Source organism: Lygodium microphyllum, chromosome 1, assembly GCF_053477565.2.
Source record: "Lygodium microphyllum isolate KBCC chromosome 1, Lygodium_microphyllum_v1.1.10, whole genome shotgun sequence".
Taxonomy (NCBI): domain Eukaryota; kingdom Viridiplantae; phylum Streptophyta; class Polypodiopsida; order Schizaeales; family Lygodiaceae; genus Lygodium; species Lygodium microphyllum.
The window spans coordinates 152,323,218-152,337,451 of NC_141135.1; the positions used below are offsets into that span (position 1 = coordinate 152,323,218).

The window sequence follows — 14,234 nt, forward strand, 5'->3', positions numbered from 1 at the left end:
TGAGATGTTATTAATAGATTTTTTTTTTCTTGAAAAGAAAAAGCTTCACAACTTGCCGTAGCCATATGTGTAGCATGCAAGTAGGCAAAAACTTTCATTAAAACAATTGGGCAGATCTACAAGCTAGTTCTTATTCTTCTTCCCACACAACATTTATGCACAATAAGGGTTTATCGACTATAGGTATGACTTAACAAAGGTTTGTATGAGAAACTATGTATTACACATGAAATCCCACAAAAACTTTTGATTTTGAAAGAATATTGCAGTTTTATCTATGCTTGCTTGGTAATTGATGTTGTGCTGATTGTTTTAAGTACAAAGTTGACCGTGTTTTGAGTACTGAGTCATGCCTAGATGAAAATGCATAATTTGTACCTTGACATTTGTAGTTTTACCTTGAGCTTGGCTGATTTTATTTTGAGGGTATGTTATTTGGACCAATTCATGTCTTTTCTGGCCTTCATTTCTATAGGCATGCATTTTGATGATTTATTGACTTCTATACAAGCTTCGAGAGATTCTGCAAACTTGATTTGGTGAATTTTGGAAAATGTTATCCTGTTGTGTGATTTTTAAATTCTCCTATGCTGGCTTATCAATGTATATGGCCATAAGGACAATTTTGAGCAAGCTCTTTTAGGCAAACTTTTAGGACACTTTGATTTTAAGTGAGCTTTTAGGACTACTTACAAGTTATTCTCTTCTCAAAGGAAATGCTTACTTTTCCATTATGCCGTTTGAAATTTTGATAACAACATCACTTACAAGCTCATATAATTGACAGCAATGTTGTGATAAAAGCTCGCGTTATGCCTTCATTGCACATTAGGCAATCCCACAGTGATATCCCCTCCAAGTTGCTCTAGAATGCTCTCTCTCTGACCTCTTCTATTGCCCTATTACTACTAGCTTGTCATAGTAGAGTTGAAACTGTTTGTGAGCATGACTTGTACAAGAACTCTTGCATGGGGTGACCATATGCCATGTTTTTGTTTTGTTTTTTGAGCCGGGTGCCTAATCAGGCTCAAAGGCAGAACCCTGTGCCACTAGCTTATGATTTCACTACTTCCTTCAGGAACAAGTTCCTTGGAAGAGTCCGCTTACCACCTAAATGATGGAGCGTGGGTAGGCACCTAGCACCCTGGTTCACGGGTCTTGGTAGTGCTGGACTCTCAACAGCTAAAATTGCCAATCTTGGTGGATTCCCTTAAAGGGATGCCATACCCCAAGGTTGGGCGTCGGCTCGAAGACATGGCATATTATTGTGGCATATTGTGCAATATGACTTATTCACAATCACATTAGTCAAATAAGAAAATTGAATAGATTCAAGAGAATTATGGACATGAGAGAATAGAAGAGGGAACTTTTTGATTATAATAACAGATATCATATACATGTGGATCTCAATTTAAACACTCTTACTCTCAGTCACTCTTTCAATCACAATTTCACTCTCAATCTTAATCTGCTGATTACAATGATTTCTTTTAAGTGCCATGGTCTGCATCCTCCTTTTGAAATCGTGAACACCTTCAAATTCCTTGAAACGCTAATGGCAACCTTTTTCTTCAAATGGATGCATTTTCCAAGAAAAGTATTCTTGAAATCAGTTTGAGTTTCCAAATCTGGCATGTGCTACCTGTCAAAATCGGTAAAAGAAGGAAGGAAACACGTTGTTGTTGTTTTAGAAAGTGTCCTAAATATTTTCCCAATTTCTGGAGGCCAATATCTTGAAAACCCTGAAGAATTTGGATGAGCTTGTGAGAGGATGAAATGTTCTCCTTGATATTCTCTTTGGTCTGAGATGGCCCTCAGTCAAATTTCACTCCTTTTAGCTTAGAAATCAAGCTCAAAGGTGGAAAACATTTTCTCCTTTTAGCACAGAATTCAAGCTCGAAGATGGAAAATGTTTTTAAAGTGCAAGAATAATATTGAGCAGAAAAATGAATCATCACCAAATTTTGTCCGCACATCCAAAATCACGCAAAAACTACTCCTAAACACTATTTACACACATTTTACAAAAAATGTTTAGTATGTCATCATTGAGACATCACATGTTAAAATTAGTTAAATTATATTTATGGTACAACTTCTATCAGCTGGAACAAGGTTGCAATCAGTAGATTCATAATAGATGTTAACCAACTCAACAAGTAAACATTAATTTGGTGCTTTAAAGTTTCTTTCAGTGTAGAGAGGGTAAATCTGGACTAACAGATTGAAATGGTATATGATCTGGTGTAATTTACTTTTACAGGCTCCACCTATTGACCCTTTTACGCGGCAAATAAAGCCATCAGCCTGCCATGGTGTGCCTCTTGGTGGAATGGGGTTTGTTCATTAAACTTCACATAGAGCAGCTTATGTTTAAGGGAAGAATGATATGTTGATGCTCTTTAAAAGTTAGTTTTGCAAGTTTTGGCCCATTGTTATTGTTCTTATCTTGTATCCATAACTGTGCTTTTATTGGTTGTCTCTTGTGATAGTCGACTTATGGATATTTGTGTGCACAGTTCTGGGAGTATTGGTAGAGGTTTTAGAGGTGAATTCAGGCGATGGCAGTTGATTCCCGGTGTTTGTGAGGAGGCTCCTGTTTTGGCTAACCAGTTCTCGGTATTTGAATTTTACCATGAAACCTCTAAGTATGCTTTTATACAAGAAAAATCTGTCTTAAGGGCACAGCATGTATTACTAATTCAAAATGGTTAGTGCAACATCTTGCATGTACAACTCCCTGTTACTTGAAACTTTTGATATCTTGGAACTGCTTTGTTGCTAACACAATGTGTGCTTGTTTTTCTCTCACCAGGGATTAAAAGTTAACTTTTGTGGTTCTAATGGAAATTTCCTAGGTATTTATTTCTCGTGATGGAGGGAAGAAAAAATATAGCTCAGTTCTTTACCCTGGTCGACCAGCAGAACTTGGGTAGTACTATTTTGACTGTTGTGGATATTTTGCTCCGAGACATTAAAAAATGAATTTGACATTCAAAGAATTGTGTCAAGGGCTTATGAAGTTATGAAGATGATGCAACTGCATGTGCATTGAGGACATCTTTTATCTACTTAGATGGCTGTTTAGTGCGTTTTTTGCAGAGTTCCAGATGTTTCGAGCATTTCCTCTTGGGATTGGAGTCTGGATGGACAGCATTCAACATATCATGCTGTTTTTCCCAGGGCATGGACAATTTATGAAGGTTATTTCAAAATACTTTGTGATTTTGTGACAGAATTTATTGGACCTAGAGTTGATATTTATCAAGGAGCAACTGTTGTGTAGGTGAACCAGATCCTGAACTAAAAATTTCTTGCCGGCAAGTCTCCCCATTTATCCCTAATAATTACAGGGAAAGTTGCCTACCAACAACTGTTTTCTCCTACACAGTAAGATGCTTTTCTGCATGGCCAGCTTATACAAATGCTTATTACATTTCAGTTTAGGTTCTCCATAATTCTCCTACAGACTTCAAGTGGGGCACTAACAGTTGGCCTGTGAAACAGCTAATTAACACTGGGAAAACCAGTGCAACTGTGAGCTTGTTGTTCACGTGGGCTGTGAGTAAATCTCTCTTGCCACTTTTGATTAGGAGGATCACAATCAAAGCCACTTATTTTCTTTATGTGGATAAATTTCTCTAATACTTTTCTTGTTTTTTTTTGTGGTGACAGAACTCAATAGGTGGATCATCACACTTTACTGGTGGTCATTTTAATGAAAGCTTTGAGTAGGTTTTGCACTTCATGCATGCAGACTTAATTGTATGTGTCTCTTGTTTTTTTATGTGAGAACATTTTGCTTGCCCCATCTTTACATTACTTTCTTGTGTCAGTTGCATTTATCTGTGACATTAACGTTTATAATCTTCTTGGCAGAGAGGAAGATGGCATAAGCGGTGTTCTTCTACATCACAAGCAAGTTGTCTGATCTATTGCTTTTTCTTCTGCTGGTTGGTTTGCAGTTGCTATTTCCTTCATTAATTATACTGAGGTGATCCTTTCAGCATGATTAAAGCTGTACATCTGCACTCACTTTTGGATTCTTTCAGGGATTCTCTCTCAACCAAATAATGGTGCTTTTCTTTTTTGATAACTAAAAACATCTCCAGGGCTACACCTTCCATCTGGAGTTCAAATTAAATGATGCAAAATCTCAGTGACCTCATAGAATGAAGATAAGAGGAGGAAGATCCATACAGGTGGATTGTACTACCAAACCAAGCTGTCTCCTGTCTCAAGGAGTGAGGGCCAGGCTAGTGAATGTAATGGAAAGTCTTCCCAACAATGTGCACAGTGACATGGGACATACATTTTCTAGCTCTCCCTCCTAGTCCCATCCCAGCCTGTCCAAGTACCATCCCCAGTTTAGAGTCCCCATCATGGTGACCTCATCTTATTTGGATCTCAAATAGTTTCCCCAATGAACCTTTTGTGTAGTGAATAATGTATGAAGTGTCCTTTGTTAGTCAATGACCTGTGTATCTCCTACCATTACACACTCCTGTCCAACTTTCCAATGCTTTGTTCTCTTTGAGAAGTATGAAGTTTGGGTGAGAGTCATGGTGTATGTCATCTTTGAAGTCCTTGTACCCAATGTAGGGTTTGAGGGATTGGACCAACTACTCCTTGGACTATCATCTCTGATTCATTGGTGGAAAAACCATATAAAAAAATCTCTGTACAAAACCTTGTGGAAGGGCAGCAGCCCCAAATGCAACGCATTTGTCCCTGACCTATTAGGTGAAGTAGTAAGGTTGATTGCTGTTTTGTTTGAGGTACCAAGTTAAATACTCGGAAAGTTTGCATTTCTATGTGATTTTTGGCTGTCCTTTTGAAGGACACTCCTAAAGTGGCCATACCTTGACTAATGTCATGTGTGAAGTGGTCAATATCTTGTCTTGAGCAATGGGTTCATGTGGCATTTTCCAGACACTAACCAGACCTTCAAAAGGAAATGTGCCCCTTCATTGTTGGTGATACACGTGTGTGCATGCACGACAAAAGAAAAAGAGCCTTGGAATCTCACATTCAAACTAGTCAGGCAAAACTCAATCAAGAAGAAGATGTCTGCTTCTCCAAGTCATGCATTGACGGGGTGAAGCGGCTTATCACAAATTTTTTCTGGTCAGCTTGACCATGGCAAAGGTTGCTCGGAATCTCATCATTCAGCCTATTCGTAGAGGTATCCTTGGGATTATTGATCTAGACAGCCAAAGCAGAGCAGTCTTAGTGAAGCTTATTGTTGGGGGTCTTCCTTCTAGTGAGGAGCCTTGGAAGAAGCTTTGGATATGGAGATTACAGACAGTCATGCCTGCTCTTGGGACCTTGGCAGCCCAGCAATCATTGGATTTTCCAGGTCAAGGCTATAGATCTTGGGAGGAGTTTTGAGGTGAGATTTGCAAGTAGCATTATCCAGCCTGTGGATGAGTTTCTTCTGGACTTCATCAGTTAGCTTCAACCACTTTGGAAGAAAGATAAGGTGGCCTCTTCTGTTCAACCATCACCTTAGATCAAAGTTGGGAAATGGGTTGCACATTGGGACAGAGGGCCTCTCTCTCTTGGGGGGAGATTCTCTATGCGGGTTGTCTCCACAATGGGAAAATGATTTTCTTAGGTGATCAAAGTTGGGTAACGGGTTGCACATTGGGACGGAGGGCCGTTTTCTCTTGGGGAATATTGCTATGTGGGTTTCCTTCACAATGGGGAATTGATTGTCTTTCTTGGAGTTATCAGAGGACCATCAAAGACAGAGACTACAGGGTCTGAGGGTGGTCAGGATTATGATGGAGACAATGGAAAGTTCCCCCTCTTAGTGGAGGATAGCGATAGAGACTTCTCTGACTTGTATTGGTCTATTCACTAAAGGAGACATCACCATTGCTATGATTGGGACTAGCACCGAATGTATCTTCACTTTCTTAGTAGCACAGGATGTCCGATTAATGAGAGATGATTTGAATGAGACAGAATATACAAGCTGCTGTTGTCAGAGGATCAGTGTGGTGGGCTGGTGGCTCATTATGATAGGAGCTGGTGCTTATACCTAGACACAATGACTTGTTTGTTGGATGGATGGAGGTTGTGGGCTTATCAAAGGAGACTGCTTTAAAAATTATGATGGGATCTAGGGGAATGGGTACGGAGGGACCCATATCAAGTTTGACCGAGAGACGTCCTAGCTGCTTCTCAGCATTTTACCAGATAGGGCATTTGGCAGTGTTCTTGGCAACTCCTATAGGAGATTACATGACAGCAACAAACCTAGGTAGATTTCTCTCTTCCTGTTGGTGGTTGCTGATAGAAGTTTGGCAGTTGGCAGTTGGTTAACCTGTAGGCTATGGTAGGGCGCCTACAGGTTGTGTTAGATGCAGTGAGCCAAAGGAGACGCAAGGCACTGTTTATGGGACTGTGACAGAGCCCAGGAGGTATGAAGAGCTCCAAGGTGGTGTTTCATGGCACAACAGAGTCCATGATAGTTACTTGGGGGTCAGTACCGTGGGTTACTGATTGAGGCCCAGCTTGTGACTATGCAGATATCCATGATAGTCTATCTTTCCTCATCTTTGGTCAGCATGTGAACATAATTTCTAATCTAGAATTTTTTGCAGTCAGTCTGGATTGAGGGATATTGGCATATATGGGAGATGATTGGCAGCATTATTGCTGTTCATTTTTACTATGAGATGCAGCCTTGCTGTAAACCTCTAGGATGTGTACACTGCAGAGACTCTCTCTAGGATTTGGACAGATATAGTTTACACTCCTTCGTAGATGGATGAGATTGGCTCAAAGTGCTTGAGGAGAGATGCTTTTCTATGGACTTGGGATTTAGGCACCTTCTTCCATCTTGAACCACAGATATTCTGGCAGTTTGGATGTCCAGATTGTCTTTTCACTGAGCCCTTGTATTAGACTCCATTTAATGCTTGCATGTTAAATTCAAATTCTGATACATGGCTCTTATTGTACTATTTTTACCTTGGGTTTATTTATATATAATTTATTCTTTGGGAAAAACTTTGCTTGTCCCAAAGTGGATGGCCTAGTAGTTTTCACTTGGGCTCATAACCGTGAGGATGTGGGTTCAAGTCTTGCTAGGTGTATCACTTGGTCATCTATTCATGTGTGTTGGTGTAATTCTGGCACTTGCTCATGCAAATACTCATTTGGTCTTCCTTGATAATGTCACCAAGGAGGGTGGTCTCAGTGCAACTAAGCATAGTTGACTTTGTATGGCGTACAGACAGGATTGTACAGTACGATCTGTACCGTATGATACGATATGTATCCGTATGGATTCCTATGTTCAAACATGCCCCTTTTTGCTGCTGCGTCTGGGCACGTTCCAGCGTTTGTGTAATGGCCACTGGTGGTGTGTTCCTTGGTAATGTCACCAAGGAGGGTGGTCTCAGTGCAACTAAGCATAGCTGACTTTGTATGGCGTACAGACAGGATTGTACAGTACGATCTGTACCGTATGATACGATATGTATCCGTATGGATTCCTATGTTCAAACATGCCCCTTTTTGCTGCTGCGTCTGGGCACGTTCCAGCGTTTGTGTAATGGCCACTGGTGGTGTGTTTTCTGTGTGTTTAAGCCTGTGTGGCACTTTGGAGTGTGCCCATGCATTGAATGCCACATTCTTACCCCAATCGCCTTGGATTCCAAGCTCTAACCAGCCCACTTTTGACTCTTTGACTTGGGCATTGGTTTCCAATTATGCTATTGAGTCTTGGCCCTCTCCTCTTCCATACTCCTCTCATCCCTCTCTTCTTCCACACTCTTCTCCCCTCCATCCTTCCATACCAAATTAGCAAGCATTCTCATCTCCACTTCAATCTTGGCAGTCAAACTTTCTCCTCTCCCCCTACCCAATCCATCTTCAAGCAAGCTATCTATCAAGCCTATCCCACCTCCTCTTCTCTAACTTTCAAGCCTCTCTCTCTCTCTCTCTCTCTCACCTGAACTTCCAACTTCTAAGCTTCAAGCCTCGGCTCTTCATTGGCATTTGACTCGTGAGAAGCACATGGCCTTCAATTCGCACACCATCCATGTGGAGAGGGATACAAAGAAGTCCAACTCCCACCATTGGATGTTCAAGTATTGCGGGAAGCGCTACACAGGTGGTACAACCCAACTTCTCCAATATCTTTTTAAGACGCGGGGGGGGGGGGAAGGGGGGCAAGTTGCTCTATGTAAGGAAATCCCTCAAAGCATTGCAGACCAGATTCTCACCAAGATGAGAGGGTGATCCACTAGAGGAGGAGTAGTTGGTGCATTGGCACTGACACCTATAGCTATTCATGAGGAAGCCTCGAATGTGGACTTATCTTTGACCAATGCCTCCACCATTGGTGGTGATGAGTTCACATCCACGCCTGGCTCCGACTTCAGTAAAAGGTAGAGTGGAGGCTCATGTGGCATCAGAGAGGAGATCCTCTCTCTGGAGCCCCCGATCATGTGCATGGGTCATTTGCCTTTCTCTAACGACTTAAGGATATTGAGATTACACTCAATGATTGAGATTGCAAGCACAATGATTGAGAGTAATCTTGCATTCAATGTCCTAAAGTAAGAGAGATGGAAGAAGATGGTAAAAGGCATTGCCAATGTGGGTCCATGCAAAGGATAGACTGGTGTCACCTACAATGACATGAGGATGAAGCAGATTGATGAAGAAGAGAAGAGGATTGATAGAGCACTTGATCCTATTTGGGTCGCATGGACAAAATATGGTTGCTTCATTCTCACTGATGGATGGAGTGATTGTAAGAAATGGGGCATCATCAACATACTCATTTCATGTCTACTTGGGACCAAATTTTTGCGGGTCGTAGACACTGACAAGAGAGGGAGAAAAATGATGAGCACATTTGTAAGTGCGGGGAAGAACGTGAGAATGACATTACTTTGAACTTAACCAACTTGATCAATTATCACCATGAAAATCAGGAAAAGGAGAGAGAGAGAGAGAGAGAGAGAGAGAGAGAGAGAGAGAGAGAGAGAGAGAGGCTGATATCTCCGACCTCTTTGAAACAATGGAGTCCCATTTATGTTATGGGTTCTTTGTATAAAATCTTCTCTAAAATCAATTACCAACAGATTGCAAAAAGTATTTTCGCACTTGGTTCATCCACATCAATATGGTTTCATTAAGGGACAGAATATAATGCATAACATTTTGAATGTTCAACTGGAGATTGATTATGTCAAAGCCTTAGGTGAGTAGGTTGTTATGCTTCAGCTTGATCTTGAAAACGCATTTGATCATGTTAGGTGGTCTTTCTTGCGGCAGTTGATGTCCACCATGGGATTTGGTCCTCTCATGACTTCTCTTGTTGATATCGTTAGTCAGGGTGCTGTGGCTCGTATTGCACTTAATGGAGGGATCACAGATGAAATTGCCTTGTCTCAGTCTCTTCGGCAAGGTTGCCCTCTCAGTCCTTTGCTATTTGCCTTGGTCACTCACCCGATGCTCTCATTGTTGGATAAGTTGGCTGATCAAGGTCTCTTCCTAGTGGTGCCAAACTTTTGGGTCAATCTTTGGCTGATGATTCCTTTATGTTTCTTAAGGCCGATCACACTAATATTAATTGGGCAATGGTTACGTGGAATCTCTTTGCTTTAGTGTTAGGACCTCATATTAATGCTTAGAAATCTACACTGCTTTCTTGTACAGAGAATGATTTGCAAGCTTTGGGTTGGCAAGGAGTTGTGATTTCTAAAGGCGATATTACCTGATGTTTGAGAAATCCTATTGGTGTGGATGTAGCTACTTGTGCCTTGCTTGATTGGATGTCATCTCGTACACATGATTGGTTCATGTACCGGAAATCTCAAGGCTAGCCTCTTCATATGAGACTTAAAGTTGCTCAATGCATCATGATCAGTATAGTCTTGTTTTCTTTGCCATTACTCGGACTAAGAAGTCTCTTTTGGAATTGGTTTAGCCTATCCGCTTCATGTTGTGGAAAAAGAAAGGGAATCATTTGGGCTAGGTGTGGATTTTGTGGAAGCATGTGACTACTCCTAAAAGGATGGGGCGAGCAGCTTTAGTGGATGTTAATTTGCATATGGTTGCTTTGAGACTAGCACTTTTGCAGGCACTATGTGTAGAGAGTCATCCCTGGTAAGATATTGCAAAATTTTTCATGGAGAAGACTTGTATCTCTCATGGTAGCACAATTATTCAAGTTTCTTGGTGGCATGTGCTTTTTTCATAGAAAAGACTGGTATCTTTCATGGTAGCACGGATATTCAAGTTTCTTAGTGGCATGTGATTAACTCCACGAGGTCCATTAAGGTCTCCCAATCTTTTCTTCTTTCTCATTTGATTGCATCCTAGTAGGAGATGTTACATTTTTGGAGTTTGGCGCCCTCCTGATCTTTGTAAGGAGGAGAATTTGCTGCAAGGAGAAGTGCTGGTTACCTCCAGGTTGTTGGATTGGCCCGATAAAGATTTGCAACGAGATAAGTTCAATTGGATGGCTTGTTTGGGGTTGTGGACAGTCCATGATGGTGTCATTCCTGGGTAGCCTTGTCTTTATTCTTTCCAGCATATTCGTTAGCACTTTCGGGTGCCTCGAGGCTATCATGACATTTGGTCATCCATATAGGACAAGCTTATGAGGTTCTCTCATTTGCCTACTTTATAGCCATCGTCTCCTTGGCGAGATTGGATGTTTGTGCTTCCTGATGATTTCGAGAAAAGGTCAGCTAATTAGATCTATCATTAGATGGTTGAGGCCAAGAGATGGGTCATTAGAAAGGCTAATAAATTGTGGCATATTTGGGATAGCAAAAAGAAGTGGAAGGAAAGATTCCTCCAACTCTGGAAGTCTAAGGTTCCTTATGAGGGTAAAGTGTTCATGTGGAGGTTGCCTTTTGGGGGTCTTCCAACTGGGGATGTGTCGTGTGCTTGCAAGATCTCCCATGGTCGATGTGTGTTTTGCACTACATGCGATGAGACATTGCTTTATCTCTTTGTCTCTTGCCCTGTTGGTCGACATATTTGGAGTTTTGTTTTCCATGTGTAGTCCTCGGCGACTTAGCAACGGATATCAGCTCGTTCGTGGATTATGGGAAGGATGACTTCTACGTCTGCTTTGCAATGAGATTATTCATGCCTCTTCCATTTCTTGAGATGGACAGCTCTGTGGCATATTTTGGCATACTTGGAATGCCTTTATTTTTAATTCAGCCTCCGGCATCCATGGTCATATGGCCCATGTTCGTGGTTTAGTGTTATGGTAGATCTCCTCTATGATTTTAGCTGATCTGGTTCTTCTTGACTGATAGCCTTGCTAGGATTGAGACCAAGTGAGCTAGGATCGAGACTGCAGACTAAGTGTAGGAAGAAGCATAGAAAAGATCGAGTAGGAGTGAGAGCACAACACAATTAGTATTTGGTACAATGAGTGGTGTACCACTTTTAGGTTTAGATAATATATAAAGTACAAGAGTGTCCCGAACACTGTGAAAGGCACGGTGAGACTTTATTTCCAACAACCTACCATCTAAAGGCAACGTGCCTGAAGATAGAGAAAAGAATCAGCTAAGTCTATGTATGTGCAAAGCTGAAATACATATATACTATCCAACCCCCATCATTTGGCAGCAATGAGCAAACCGTTGTGTTGGAAGACCCTTTGTGAGAAGGTCTGTAGGGTTATCATTTGTATGTACCTTGACAAGCTCAATGCTCTTGCTGTCAAGTACATCCATGATAAAGTGATACTTCACTTGTATGTGCTTTGTCTTTGTATAAAAGACAGGATTTCGTGCTAGCATGATAGTACTCTGATGGTCACAGTGGAGGATAGAAACCTGTGTAATACCAAGCTCTCTCACCAAACGTGAAAGCCATAAAACCTCTTTGCATGCCTCAGTGGCAGCCACATACTCTGCGTCTATAGTAGACAATGCAACACACTTTTGTAACCTGGATATCCAAGAGACTGCTCCATCTGTGAACGTGAACACATATCCTGAAGTAGACTTCTTGCAGTTAGGATGGCCAGGATAGTTTCATCCGTGACCCCAACAACAAATGACTTCTGCTTACTAAAATAGGTACACAAATCCTTTGTGTCCTTAGGGTATCTCATGATACCCTTCACTGCTTTCCAATGCTTTTTACCAGGATATGCCATGTATCTGCTAACCACTCCCACCGCAAATGCAATGTCACGATGTGTAGCAACCATAGTATATATCAAGCTACCAACAACTGAAGCATAAGGTATCTTGGCCATTTCAGCCTTTCCATCATTAGATGTAGGGCTATCATCTGCACTAAGTTTCACATATGGAGGCAATGGTGCACTAATGGCTTTCCCTCCCTCTATATTGAAACGTTGCAAAACCTTAGTGACATACTCTTGCTGTGACAGATAAAGAACACCCTTCGATTTGTTTGTAAGTATACGCATGCCAAGAATGTGATTGGCCTCACCAAGATCCTTCATATCAAAGCTATTATGTAAACTTTGCTTCGAGGAGTCCAAGGCATGAACATTCTTGCTTGCAATCAGTATGTCATCCACATACAAAACCAAGAGAATAAGATTTCCATCTGTTGCCTTCTTGGTGTATAAGCAGTGATCAACTTGAGAACGATGAAATCCCTGAGATTGCATAAATGTATCAAATTTATGATACCATTCTCGTGATGCCTGCTTCAACCCATATAAACTCTTGTTGAGTTTACATTCCATGTGCTCTTTCCCTTTCTAGCAAAACCTTGAGGCTGCTGCATATAGATCTTCTCATGCAGATCACCATGTAAGAAAGCGGTTTTAACATCCATCTGTATGAGTTCCATATTTTCAGATGCAACCAAGCCCAAGATGGTTCGCAAAGAATTCCATGTTTTTGCTTGTACCCTTTAGCAACCAAGTGTGCCTTGTACTTCGGTAGAGAACCAGAAGTGACTTTCATTTTGTAAACCCATTTTCATGGTAGCACTTTTTTCCCTTTAGGCAAATGCACCAAATCCCAAGTGCCATTTTTTATGAGAGATTTCATCTCTAACAGCATTGTTTTATGCCATTTCTTACTATCTTTTTTGTCCATTGCTTCATGGAAGCATGATGGCTAATGTGACATGCATGGCTGATATATATATTTTCTCGAGGCTAAAACTGCAAACTATATATTTGCTCGAGGCTAAAACTGCAAACTATATGTTTGGCCTAGTGTTGCATAGGTAGATAAGGCATCCAACTGCTGGAGCATATGTGTGGATATTAAACAAGTCATTGTCATCATGCAATGACAACTTTAGTTTAGGTTCCATTGGTGTACAGATTGGCTTGCAATCCTGTAAGCCAAACTGCTCAAGAAGTTTACCAATGTATCTCGACTATGATAAACCAATGCCTCTAGCATCATGCATGAACTGAATGCCCAAGTAATAGTGCAAAGGCCCCAAATTTGACATCTCAAAAGGCTTTGGTGGGGCATCTATTCAAGACATGGCAAGCACTCTTTGCTTTTAGCATACATCTGGCCATCTCCATGAGTGACTGATTCTTTCTCTTTGCAACTCCATTTTGCTGTGGAGTATAAGCAGTAGTGTACTGATGAACAATGCCCTTCTGCTTCAAAAAAGAATTCAGCATAGAGGACATGTCTTCACATCTGAGTGCACAATTTGTAACGTGGTAGTGGCTCTAAAAGCAACATCACGGGGAAACGAAAACCGTGCATTTTCCCCAAAATATATCCCTCACATAAGTGCTCAGGAGGTCTCTCCAAGAGAGGTAATCCATCAAGCATTTGTATACGCTACAAAAGCATCAAGCTACCATAGTTTACATGCCCCATGCGAGCATGCTATAACTCCGCCTGTAACAAAGCAGGAGTAAGAGTGGACGCTAAATAGGCTGATTGATCAACTGAAAGAGTATCCAACTCATATAACCCATGACATAGTGCCAATCAAAACCAAATTCATGTATTCCTTATCTCTTACCATGCATTTGTCATCATCAAAGGTGACCTGCAAACCACACCGTGCTAAAGAAGAAATAGATAACAATTTTTTCTTTATACTTGGCACAAACAAGGCATCCTATAGGCGAAGAATAGAGCCGTCAATGGGTGTGAACACAATCTCCCCAATACCTCTAATAGGGTATGATGCATTGTTGGCATACTGTACAGACTTGCCAAGATGCACCACTATAAAAAAACCATGTGTCTGCATTCTCAGTAGAGCTAAAT

At 41.1% G+C, this 14,234-nt stretch overlaps 1 protein-coding gene across 3 annotated transcripts in view; it reads left to right on the forward strand.

The window, feature by feature from the left end:
- Positions 1-14,234, forward strand: part of LOC148041832 (Beta-glucosidase, GBA2 type family protein) — a 122,477-nt gene that overhangs the window by 98,071 nt on the left and 10,172 nt on the right. For all 3 annotated transcript variants that reach the window (XR_015691622.1, XM_087683034.1, XM_087683021.1), the window contains exons 5-12: positions 2,267-2,340; positions 2,523-2,622; positions 2,862-2,935; positions 3,106-3,206; positions 3,290-3,393; positions 3,511-3,564; positions 3,679-3,734; positions 3,883-3,921. Coding sequence is in view for 2 of the 3 variants with exons in the window: in XM_087683034.1 (XP_087539160.1) it covers positions 2,267-2,340; positions 2,523-2,622; positions 2,862-2,935; positions 3,106-3,206; positions 3,290-3,393; positions 3,511-3,564; positions 3,679-3,734; positions 3,883-3,921 (602 nt within the window). In the remaining variant the exon portion in view is untranslated. The remainder of the gene's footprint in view (positions 1-2,266; positions 2,341-2,522; positions 2,623-2,861; positions 2,936-3,105; positions 3,207-3,289; positions 3,394-3,510; positions 3,565-3,678; positions 3,735-3,882; positions 3,922-14,234) is intronic.